At 33.4% G+C, this 13,212-nt stretch overlaps 1 protein-coding gene across 4 annotated transcripts in view; it reads right to left on the minus strand.

Moving 5' to 3' along the window:
* NBEA (neurobeachin) overlaps nt 1-13,212 on the minus strand; it is a 474,839-nt gene that overhangs the window by 330,594 nt on the left and 131,033 nt on the right. For all 4 annotated transcript variants that reach the window (XM_027650993.1, XM_027650984.1, XM_027650977.1 and 1 more), the window contains exons 11-15: nt 11,007-11,115; nt 8,667-8,819; nt 7,711-7,879; nt 875-954; nt 18-80 (exon numbers count right to left, since the gene is read on the minus strand). In XM_027650993.1, the coding sequence (XP_027506794.1) occupies nt 18-80; nt 875-954; nt 7,711-7,879; nt 8,667-8,819; nt 11,007-11,115 (574 nt within the window). The remainder of the gene's footprint in view (nt 1-17; nt 81-874; nt 955-7,710; nt 7,880-8,666; nt 8,820-11,006; nt 11,116-13,212) is intronic.

Raw genomic sequence — 13,212 nt, forward strand, 5'->3', positions numbered from 1 at the left:
TAATTATAGAAACGTACCTCATGCATTGTTAGTAAGTAATTTAATATGCTCTGCAGTTCATCTTCTTTAACTCCTCGATCCTAAAAGAAAAAGAAAAGGAAGGACATCATTCAGAGAAAATACATTCTTCAAGTTTGCTCAAGCAAAATTTGGACCAAATCAAATAACCTTACAGCTTTTCTATTTAAATTTAAAAGACTAAATTCTCACAATCATTCCACTGCTTTTCCTTATCACATTGGCAATTCAAAACAGTATGAGGTCAGTCTTCTGTTCCTGACAGAAAGGATTCTTACAGTGTGTGCCCTCAGATACTACAAACTATTACTGTCACTCCTCCAATTTTGGAGACAAAACATTAAAAACAGGCAGAAAAGGCCAAGCCAGAAAATACTGGTTTTCAATCTAGTCTCAAATAGATTATATCTCAAAGGTTAGTGTTCAGCTGTAACAGAGAGGAAGAGTCCTACACCACTTCAACCACTGGTAGAAGCAACAAAAAGGTTAAAGCAACTACTAACTTAACAATTGCCATTATCTTTTTCATTTAATCAATTTAATAAATCTAATGTAATCTAATCTAATTAATTTAATAAAATTATTTATTAATTATTATTTAAAATATATTTTTATCTCTTAATTATAAAATACATTAATAATTTTAAAAATATATACGGCAGAGTTTGGTGAGGTAATAAGAGATATTGTATGGATTTACCATCTTTATGCTGATTAGAAGTAAGTGCATGAACATTAAAATTGACCAGAAACAGATACAATACCTGACAGGTATTACTTATGTTCTACTGTGAAAGATTCTATTACACGCATATAACACATCTGAATGTTTTTTCTCTGGAACAGATTACATTACCTTCAATATAAGTTGTTTCAAGAACAGAAGCATAAACGCCCTTAGTGATATGATTTCTTTCTGGGAGGGTCGAGGACCATCTGGAAGAAGCAAAATATAGCACCTTTAAATATAAACTAATTCATTTAATGACTGCAGCTCCTTAAGAAAATCACAATTCCCACAGCAGATTTCGTGGTCTACTCTTATATAAAAGTTCACCTTTGCAAATTATATCATTTATAACCTTTCAGAATCACTTTTTTCAACAGCGATATACTTAAGTACAAGTGATGTTCCACCTGGAAAAAAAGGAAATTCATATTCAATTTTATTTAGTTTTTTAAAGACACACAAAGATAAAAGATAGGAATAAGATGATAGTAATAGATAGATAGTAACATGTGATAACAACTTGGAATGACTAAGCCACTATGCTAAATATCATCTGAATGAAAACTAACAAAGAAAGGATTATTTATTATTTATTTACTGTTTATTAATCTTTGTGACCATTAATGTATATAGATAATTCAGTGTCGGTATCACTCAGAAACTGATAATCAGCACTGCTAAAGACTAAAACCAAGCCCAAATCAAAATAACTACAAAGATGATGCTTTTAAGATCTGGTACAGTAACCACAAGTTCCTAATAGAAAATAGTAACATTCTTGTTAATTTGCAAAGAGAAAGGATGTCTCCTTTATACCACACCAGGATGAGTCACTAAAGCATTTCCTGCTTTTAGGTTCTTTATGTATGTATTTATCACAGATAGCCCCTGATTTGCGTCAGATTTTTTTAAATATACACACATAACAAGAGTTAGCCAGCTTTACCCTGACAAAAATAAATGAAAAAAAAAAAATTATCCAATTCTTCCCTGCAGCATAGAACAATTATAGAGGCACAAAAGCAGAAGTAATTAAGAAGGAATAAGTAAACATATTCACAGAGTTAAGTACAGTCAGTAAAGGTGTGGGAAAAAAAAAGGCAAAAAAAAAACCCAACAAAAATGATTGGGAACTTTGAATAACAAAAATAATGATTTCTAATTCTGTCTCTGGAAATAAAACATCGTGTTATCAGTTCTACCAGCAACCAAATGCAACATTCTTCCATCTGTTTTGATTTTTCTTAATATGTGAAAAACATGGTTTTTCTACTCCTTACATTAATACGACATGATACAGATAGCAGAATCTGATCTCCATGAAAACATAAATAAAATCACATCTAATGTAGGTCACAGAAGGACCTATTTTTCTTACTGCTGTAAAGCTAGAGGGAACTCAGTTCCACTTTAACCCAACCCTTGAAATAACTGTGCAACTCTTTCTATCCACAAAAACTATAATTAATTTCTCCTTATAATAATTTTCATAAATCCCACTTCTACAAAAATATTGGACACGAAGAATGTTCTTGAAAACTCTAATGTGAGATAACTTGTACATTAGCAACCATACATTCTCTATCAGGAGGCATGATGCTACTCATTAAGGTCCATTCACAGTAAGAGTTGTGAAGCACATAGGAAGCACTAGCAGAGAAACAGAAGTACTTGGCCATTCAGGTCAAGAGTTTACTATGCTACACAGTAGTCTGGAACTTAAATGCACATTTCTCTCATACAACACAGACTCCCCAGGGAAGTGGTCACAGCACCAAGTCTGTCTGAGTTCAAGAAGTGTTTGGACCATGCCCTCAAGCACATGGTGTGATTCCTGGTGTGTCCTGTACAAGGCCAGGAGTTGGATGATCCTGATGGGTACCTTCCAACTTTGCTTATTCTATGATTCTACAATCTATGAACAATGAAGCAGCAAGTATTTCATTCAACACACCACAAAAGGGTCCAAAATTGCAGTTTAGTACAATACATTTCTGACTTGTTAACACTGAGAATCCTAAATTATTTTCTCTTAGGAAGAAAACTCCACAATATTTACTTTACTTTTCTGTTATTGCTTTTATTTTATGCCTTCTCACTGATGGCCCATCAGTATTTCCAGAGAATGCCATGCAGTTGATAAGTAATTCCAGTGAATATTTGTCAAGGCATAAATATCCTGGTGGGCTCTAATGACTTCTCTCTTAAATTTGCAGAAATTGAACATCAAATTAATTCAGAAACATGGAAGATTTTTTTAGAGTGCAAAAATATTTTAATTTTCTTTCAAAAGGTTAATAAAGAAATTAAACTATCCAATAGTTAGTAGATATCCAAAGAAGAAAATAAAAAAGTGTGTTTAAATTTTTCTCTATTGCTTTGATATTAAAATAGATGTATTTTGCTCCTTCAGAAAGGCAATTACAGCTTGGTTAATCTTTAAATATCAGTCTGGAGTATATTTTGAAAAGACAAAACATCAAAGAAGACAACTGATAGCAGAATGCTAAGATGTCTCTGGCAGCTTGAAGTATCATTGAAATGCACCATCTACCATCTACCAATAGCAGGAGAGAGTTTACTATCTCCTCACTTATCCTCTTATTCATTTCCCAAATCCACAAAAAGAAATACTTCAGAACGAAGTTATATATTTTAGGTAATTTTCACTTCATTGCCTCTTTGCTGTGTGTTTAGATACTGCAACTGCTGCGCAACCCTATTATCCTTATTCCATATGATTTAACAAAATATTAAAGGCATGCATGTGGCAAATCAAGAAAAATAGCTATAACCACAGTTCAAGTTTAAAAAAAAAATAATAAAATTCAGACATCCTTTCCTGGTGAAATTGGTTTGACTTTTTATGCTCCTTTTAAATTTAAAACAAACAACACCAAAAGAAAAGTATAACTTGTCACTTTAAACAGATAACTCACTTTCACTATGTGGATCTATACCTAAAATATAAAACCTACTAAGTATAATTATTGAGCAAAGCGATAATTTCACATTTTGAGACAGTGTTTCTAATACTTCAGAAGGAAAAAAAAAAGACCAATATGAATTCAGTATTCTGAATCTAAGAAGAAATACCACAATGAAACAGGAAACCAATAACAAAAGAGAAGATACAACCCTAAATTTAAAATAAGTATTTGAGCCTTTTAAATAATTAAAAGTATTTATACCTTCCATTTTATAAGCTTAATACTAGGAGAAACAAGGGGAAAACTAATTTTTAAAAGAAAACTGTACTAGCCAAATGGGAAACTTCAGTTTTGAGCCACTTTGGACTTAAAATAAGGGATTCTAAACTGTCAGTACAGAAAATTCACCCACTTTGTGCTTTTTTAACACAGGGGAAGGCAATAAAACCCTGAAGCAAAGCAACTGTCTGCAAGTAATAGTAAATCAAACTACCAATATTAAAAAGTGTTTAAATATCACCACACAAAAAAAGACATGCCTGGAAGACAAGAAAACATCACACTACTAAAATGTCTGCACGAATAAGCTTACTTTCTAACATGACAGCAAATTATATGAAGGTACTATAGCGCTTGAAGTCAAATTGTGGCAAGATTTCCACTAAAGTCTTCTTCAGATCTGAAAAGCCTCATGTCGAGTCAGCTTAGAGTTTCAGCTGCCATTTACTCACATGATGACATTTTTCTGTTTCATACAGTAAAATTACTGTTCATAGACAATGGGGCCTCTTCTTCCATTCTAAGATATCAAATGCTACTTAAAATGCAGCAAAACTATCATTCACCTGATTGTGTTTTTACAGTGTAAGTTTCTTGCTTTAACAAATTACTTTTTTTATACGTTATTCTACATTGTAACAAATTATAAACTTGCTGGTTACATGTGGCAGAAGTGGCTGCATGCAGGTTAATAAAAATCAGCACAAAACCAAAATCCTGGAAGAGTTAACTTTTTTGAAATACTAGGATTGGTGCATCTGGTAAAGAAAATCAATGTAATATGCCGGTGATTAAACATTTTGAAAAGTTTTCAGGAATTTTATCAATTGAGAGTAAATCTAGTGGATTTGATAAAAATCTAATAAGCAATTAAGTTAATTGAAATTAAATTTAGTAACCCATCACCTCAGCAATTATTATATTTCCCCCATCATTTGCTTGCAAATTACCACAGTTATTACAGCTATCTTAGTCTGAAACAGAAGTTATCTGTGAAACAATAGCAAAAAGAATCCTAGTGCTGATTTGCACGGAGAAAATTCCATAGCTGTTCTGGGTTTTCACATCCATTGTAATGTCACTGGTCTTTCTCTCTGATATGCTGACATTCTTCAACTCAAGGAAAGCCATTCTTACAGACAGAAAAGAGAATACTACAAAACACTTCTTCAGAATTATATCAATTACAGGGGACTTTCTGTAGTCTAAGACATAGGGAGGAAAGAAGAGGATAAGGAACAAGGAAAAAGCAGATATGAACCTTTAAAAAGTCAAATTTATTTATAAATCTAACTAAAGAAAAAAATGAAAAGATTCAGATATAGTGGATAATAACACATTTTTTGAAAACACGCACGTCCTCACAGTTTATCAAACACCTTCCTAACTACTGTATGAAGGCCTTAAAAATTGTGATATTTGTCGTCAAACTGCTACACCAAGCAACCACTAATTTGCACTGTCTGATTACCTTTCAGGGACTGACCTAGTTGCCTTTCCTGAGAAAAAAAAAGATTTTGCCTGGAATTAACATAAATGAGAAGACAAGGTAATATACCCTTAAACAGGTAAGAATAAAAGAAGAGGTAGGGAAGCAAACCAGCCATATATATGCTAATTTAGAGTTAACTGATTCATTTGTCATGCCTAATTTTGTGTCCTTGTGTACCTCATGCCTTCTGTTCAGATTTCGATGAATACACTATATAGTTTTTTGCAGCTATTCAACTGGCAGTACACATACAAATACTCCAAAAATACAGCTAACTGTGGAGAGGAAGATCCGGGCAAGATAAAAAAAAGCCATACTTTCTACAGAAAGAAATGTCACTGATTCCACTAAAGAGCAAGCCTCGCCAGAGGGAAGCAGTATGTAATCTGCAGTACATTTTCAAAGTGTTGTTAGGTAGTAGTATCAACACAGAAGTACGCGAATTTTTTAATTAAAAACAAAACAAAACTACCAGAAGAAAAAGCAAGCAAATAAAACACACACACACAAAAACCCAAATAACCAACCAACCAAAAAAATAAAAACCCCAAAAGAAAAATTTCCCCAAAAGAATGACAGTCATAACCAATAGACAGTATTATTAAACTTACAGTCTCAAAATAGTTAAGCAATTTTCCAGGTCTCTATCTTGGTGTAAACATGGTTGAAACCTGAAAACTTCACCTCCCAACACTTGGTCATTCAACAGTCAGAAACATAATGTATATATCATAAGCTTATCAGCTGAGTTTTAAACATCCTAATTCCTCATTGAGCTCAGATATGGGTAACTTGTCTGATGGTAAAACTGAACCTATGCAACACAGCAGTGTAACCATCAACAGAGTAAAGCTCTGAAAGCATGCAGCTGGATAAAGACAGTAGCAGGGTAGGATTCAGCTCACCCTGACTTCAGACACCTACAGTGTAGTTCCCACACGTGAAAACAGCTTCCACTGAGGTCAGTGGAAATCTAATCAATAGAGCCAATGCTGTCTAGAAAACAACCACCTTTCCAACAAAACGCTTATCAGGTCTCTTGTCAACCAGGGGTAGGACACAGCTTCCTAAACATACTTACTAGTGTGAATTGACATGCCGTAAAGCCTGCAAAATCTCTACCCATAACAAGCAAATGCAAATATCTACCCAAAGCAAGCAAATATGATGTTGTATGCACAGGAAACCTGCATCCTTCTGAAAGGCAGGTGGGATGCCCCAGAGAGATTATAATGATGCTGGAGACCCGTATTAAGGCAACTGACTCCTGCATTCCACAGTCTATAATTGACAGACGTCTAACTCAGTTAGAAGGTACTACCTTCATTGTAGTACCAAAATTGAACTTAATTCTATTTTTGCAGCAGGAATCCAGAGTCAATATATAATTTATCACTGACAAAGATTTTTAAGCTAATTAAGTAACAACCACAGTTAATTTTCATAATCTAGTATTACAAACTTTTCATCCAAATGAACAGAGAACAACTTTGTTAGGTATTTTAAAATAAATTTTAATAATTTTATGAATAATATTGTTCATCTGAGATAATTAAAAATTATGCCCCAGATCCTATAGCAGCTCTTTCTGTGAGCCTCAGCAAGTTACAACTTCAACGTCTATTAAGATACCTAATTTAGAATAAGAATTGTTCCTTCTGCTTTTATTTATTGAAAAAAAATTGAAGAAAAACCATATGCATACAGCTCACTTACAAACGAAGAATAATCCAAAAATTTATATGTTCTATATGTCACACTTGTGAATATTTGGATATCTGACAGTACTGAAACATTCCCCAATTATTCAATTTCTCAGCATGACAGTAGTAGTTACAGAAAAAAGAAAATTAATAAGTTCTCCTTTATCTATTATTTTTTAAAGAGACTTTCAGCCAAATCCTTTCTGCTTTACACAAGTAGACAGCTAAATGTAATGACATTACAGTCAGAGTATATAGGATTAGAATGATTTGCTCTGACTAATACACATCTGTAACATGCAGTGTTTAGCCAGTATCTATTATTGTACTCTGTTGTTGCTGTCATTCAATATTTCCTGAGCTAAGCTAGGGAATTATCATCAGGGGCATATGATACAGTAAAACGTACTTGCATAGTTCTACTTTTGACCACTGCTATCAACTATTGCCATTTATTTACTTCCTTGTCTACAGATCCAAGGAGCTTTCACACAATAACATGATAAATATTCCTACACAAGAAATGCTCATATTTCCTTTCTTATGTGTTGTACTTACCTAATCCTTTAGGAGTAATGCCACTGCTATCAGCAGGATTAACCACCCAGTAGTAGTATTTCAGTGTGTGCATTAACTGCAGGACTGTTCCTACTCTGCGTATGGTGTTATAGATTGTAGCAGTTCCAATGAATTCAGCTGACAAGTAGGTATACAAAGACAGCTGCACCTGAAGAATGAAACAGTTACCAACGTAAACCTAAGTTATGTATTAGTAACCTTAAGTTGTAGGACTTATTTTAATATATACTTTGGATATGATATGAAAAACTAAAAAAAAAAATTAAAACTTTGGTTAGGGTAGGGACTTGACTGATACCTAGAAATGACATCCAGAGGTCCCTTGCAAACCAAATTTCCTATGATTTTATGATTCAAGTAATGATAAACATACAGGCTTGTTTTCTATTCTGGCTTTTTATACTAGAAGAACATATTTTCAGATTTTAGGACCATGCCACTTTTCAATTTGGTTCACATATCTCAACTATGATTACTTAGGAAAACAACTAATTCATTATTACCAGAGATGAACAATAACATTTTATAGATTTTATCAAACTAAAATACATAATTTAAATTAAAGTGAGAGCTCACGCTAATGTGTAACAAAATGTGTCACCTTTCACCTACAATTAAAAATACATAATTTTATGCTTAATCTTTAGGAAAACAATGTAATGTAACCACTGAAAAAGGGACTGGGTTTCCAGAAATAGTCCAATAATTTAACTACTTTTAGGAACTTATAAAAGACATTGGAGTATATAGTTAAGCTGGGTATAGACTTCATGATCTAAAAAATCATTGCTATTACCATATTTTAAAATAAAATTAAAAAAAAAAAACAAACAACAAAAAAAACCCCAAACAAACTTAAGTACCATGTTACAAAAGAATACAGGCATTTCATTTTGTTGTAGGAGAGTCATAACATTATTCAAGTGTACAACTACCTTTGCAGGGGTATGTATCCAGATAGCAGGATTAAAAAGGATGTGATCACATAATTGCTTCAGTAGAGGTGCTCCATGAGATAATCCATCCAAATATTTTGCAAATGACAAAAATTGTTCTAGAACTGCTCTGGTTATATGAACTCTAGATGACTGGGGGGAAATAATCAGAAGAACAAAGATAAAGAAAAGCCTTCTTCCTTAATATACTTACAGCAGAACTATGAATCAGTATTTTCACCCATCTCATCATTACTAAATACATGCAGCTTCACGTGTTTTGATGTCATTGCATATGAAGGTAACTTCTACTTTCTAATAATATCAACAGTCTTTCTAATGGCTATATTTAACAAGTTAAAATATTCATCAGTAACTATGGTTAAATACTTTTTCTTTTTTTGTTTGTTTGGTATTTTGGTTGGTTGGTTTTGTTTTTGTTTGATTAGAAGCTGGTCAGGATCCAACATTTTACAGCAGAGTGCTTTGAGAATTTCATCTGAAGTCCTTAACTCTTCTTAAGCTAATCATGTGTCTTACTGAAATTGGGTGTCTCAATATGTAAATGTACATTACTGGTAGACTTGCCTTTGTTTCTTAAACATAAGTAGGTATTTGAAGGAGTTTGGTTCAAGGTTTCCTCAAATTTCAGGAGAGTCAGATTCATAGCATATGCTATAAAATTACTGTTGAGACCTGCTCTTACATAGTAACGTGGCATGAGGACTTTAACAAATTTCTTTATATACTAAATTAAGAAATTAATAAAAAAGTCACTAAACATCCTTCCCTTTGCCTTCTCTACAAAATGTAAAGCACTGGAACAGGCTGCCCAGGGAAGTGGTTCCATCACCATGCCTGAAGGTGTTTAAAAGATGTGTAGATGTGGCACTGAGGGACATGCGTTAGTGGTGGCCTTGGCAGTGCCGGGTTAATGGTTGGACCTGATGATCTTAAAGGTCTTTTCCGACCTAAGTGATTATATGATTCTATGTTCCAATTATTTTTATTGCTGTAAGTACAGTCTGGGAATATGCAGATTTGTTATTTTTAGAACTGAAGTCTATTTTTCAGAAATACAAGTTCAGTCTGGATGCTGAAGTTCCTTTGGCTTGGACATCACAATTCACAATAAATAGTCTGCAACTAATAAGAACAAAAACATTTGGAAATTCAAGTCAGGAAAAAAAAAAAGCTTTCTGTCCTCTGAAGTATTTGATTACATGCAAATGAACAACAGATACAATAGATAATTTATAAATAATGAAATTGAGACTGGCTTAGGAAGTAAAAGGATTTTTTCCTGCCATGTATGCCAAATTAATAGAAGCATATACTGGAAAAAATAAAACGCCTTGTAGAATTTTAAAAAATTATAGCTAAGTGAATACAGATCAGTGAATATGTAGTAAAAAATGTAGCTAAGTGAATATAGCAGCAAAGTCCCCAGAAAATAGCATCTTTGTAAGAATTGTGTTTTGATCAATCAAAATCCTTTAAATATTCACATAGCCTGAGTTTAATATCATAGCAGATGCTAATTAGAAGAGTGTGCAAATTATTTTTTTTTTTTAATTTTGTGTACAACATCCTGAATTGACGTATTCAATGTGTGTAAACCACAGTGCTCTATTCAGGAGAAAGAGACTCCATGAGGGTTCACTAGCCTGCTCATTACTAGCCTGTAATAACTTACAGAACCGAAGGTAACAGCTTTGTAAATTCATTCTGGTTATGTCACAAGAAAACCTACTACAGGAAAAAACACCACCTTAGGCTAGTTCTTTAACATTCTAAATCACACTTGCTTAATACTGAAAATATGGAAGCATAGAAAATAGTCTGCTTTTAGGTATTCAGTGAACGTAAATGCTTTCTACTATAAGAATGTATTTTCCTAGCTGCAAATAACAAAGGGAGCAGAATGAGACAAACTATTTATCATTCTTTTTCAAAATTCAGTATATTTTTTGAGGGTGAGATTATAATTTTTATCTTCTTCTCAAACGATTGCTATACTGACCTCATGCTATTAAAAAATCCAGTAGCAGACATTCAGGAATGTCGGAGCCATGAGATTCAATCGTTGGAGTATCATTGTCTTAGTATAGCTAACAGTAGTTGGTTTTCAGATTATGCAGATTATGAAATCACAGCAACAGGGTTTCATGATGGCTTTGGTCCAGAAGGTAGGTAATATTCCTCAGACAACCGAACTGAACCTCAGTTTTGTGATAACTGCCCATCATGTCTGAAAACAGTCCTTTGAGCCAAGTGATTGAAAGTACTACAATGACAGTAGAAATACTAAGAACAAAAATAAAAACTCTCCAAACATACCTTTTCAAGGAGATAGCCAATTACTAGAAAGCCTTTTCCACCAAGCATTTGTTCTTGCATGGCTACTGAACTCTTAAGAAGCTCAACCAAGAAAGCCAATAGGGTAGCACTGCATGTAAAAAACAGGAATTTTTTCAGATTACAAATGCAGAAAAACCAATCTGTTACTTTCTCAATAATTATCAGCTATTAAATGAACAGAAACAGGCTTAAAGAGGTTTATTCTTGAAAGAATAGAAATCTTACTTTTTCTGTTAACAAATTTCTCCAATTATTTTACTTATATTACAGTGTTAGGAGTGGGAATTCATACTCAAATAATTGAAAAATCATTCTGTCAGTACTCCTGGTTTGACCAGGACTACCCCAGGTTTTAAATATCCAGTCTGGGAGCTTGCAGTTCTAGCCAAAAGTTTGGCAGTTGAAAGAGGCAGGAGATGCTGTGGGATCCAGCTGACAGTGTTTAGATGCAGGTAGGAATCGTGTCAAACATTTTACCATCCACACTAACTATGCTAAACAGCAAAATTTGCAGCCACTAGGTAAGTCATCATTACACACTTCTGTCCCTAGAGTCACTATTACTACAGAAATGAGGCATTAAATGGCTGAACATGCACATGGGCAATAATGCCCACCACAAATGACAGTGAAATAAGAGCAGGGTGGAGAGCTTCTTTCGTACTTTCTTCAGACTAAAGAGAGGAATAATATCTAGGCCTGACTGAATAAAAGTTGAGGATCACTTTTCATCCAGTTAGGAAAGCACAGAAACACTTTAGAGGCCACAAGGAAATTGCCCAGCAGCCCATCCCAGCAGTATCTTTAAGTGAAGTGTTCATAAAGCACTGTGAGGGAAAAAAAGTGTTCAGAGAAGGTTACAGTTTAGAAACGGAAGAGATACGAAGACTTCAGGGGATAGAATTGGCAAGAACATGTAACTGTTATGAAAACCTGCAATGGAAACATATCAGTGCACCACGGGGTGGGCGGAGGGGGTTGGAAATCACAATTGATTCTTGGGTGATGAGAGTGAAACATAAATACACTCATCTGTTGCAAAAAACCAGAGGAAAGGGGAAAATAAACAAACAAACTATATTTGTAACAGAAAGGAAATATTTAAAATTATTTTTCAAACATCTCAAAAAGGTAGATGAAAGAATGCATTGTAGTACATATACACTGCATACATAAAGTCATTATTACTTTTCTGAAAATAAAATAGGTGTAATAGTTCCTAGCTGTACAGACAAGTATCTGCAACCATGAAAGTTCTCACATAGGTAGCAGCTATGAAAAAGTGAATTAAAGGAAATTTTCAACCTGCATTTTATAAATTTCAACTTTACTTACAGTATCTAGTCATCTAAAGGTTCTCTTGCTCTCCAAATAAAATATTTTACTTTGAAATAAATGTTGAGACTGGTTAATCCATGCCAGCACCAAAAAATAATCAATGTGTTGAGGAAAACAAGATTTATTCTATTTGTTGAGCAAGGCTGCCATGCATAAAATACACAGTGTAGCCAAAGTACATGCTGTGAACATGAAATAGTGCCTTGTTTTGCTTTATTGTTGAATGGTCATAATAATCCATCTAAAATCACATACAGAATGCTCCACAGAGTGTCAGCAGTAAAAGAACACAGATAATATCCATTTACAGTACTCCAAAGCTTTTATCAAAACAGCCTGTCAAGCTGTCACATCAATATCAAACCAGGTTGTATGCATCAGTTTTTTCTTACCCTGACCAAAAGTTTCTATTGTATTTGTCATATAAAATAAGATCCTAATAATTTTTACTACATGAAAATCCATAAGAAGATCATATAAAGGGTTGAAGCTTTATATTTAGAAAATATTTTTTTTAAACTGAATAGGTCAAAGAAAATTTCATATGGATAGATGGTGCTTACTACCAACCTCTGTGAATAACCTTATAACTTAGGACAACCACCCATTATGCATAAAGTTAGGAAAAAGCATACATCTTCACAGGATTGGAATCTAAATTACAATATCAAATACTATTAATATTACATTGAAATGTCAAAAATATTCTTAAAATGGATTTGAAAGATTGGTTTACCATTACCATGCCACCAGACTTAAGTTTAACAGATTCTCATTCCACAAGTACTTTATCAAAAGCCCTTTTCTTTGTATTGCAGTTTACTTGCCTATTCTATGAATTTCAATG

This window comes from Corapipo altera, unplaced genomic scaffold (assembly GCF_003945725.1).
Source record: "Corapipo altera isolate COAL_440 unplaced genomic scaffold, ASM394572v1 0, whole genome shotgun sequence".
In the NCBI taxonomy this organism is placed as follows: domain Eukaryota; kingdom Metazoa; phylum Chordata; class Aves; order Passeriformes; family Pipridae; genus Corapipo; species Corapipo altera.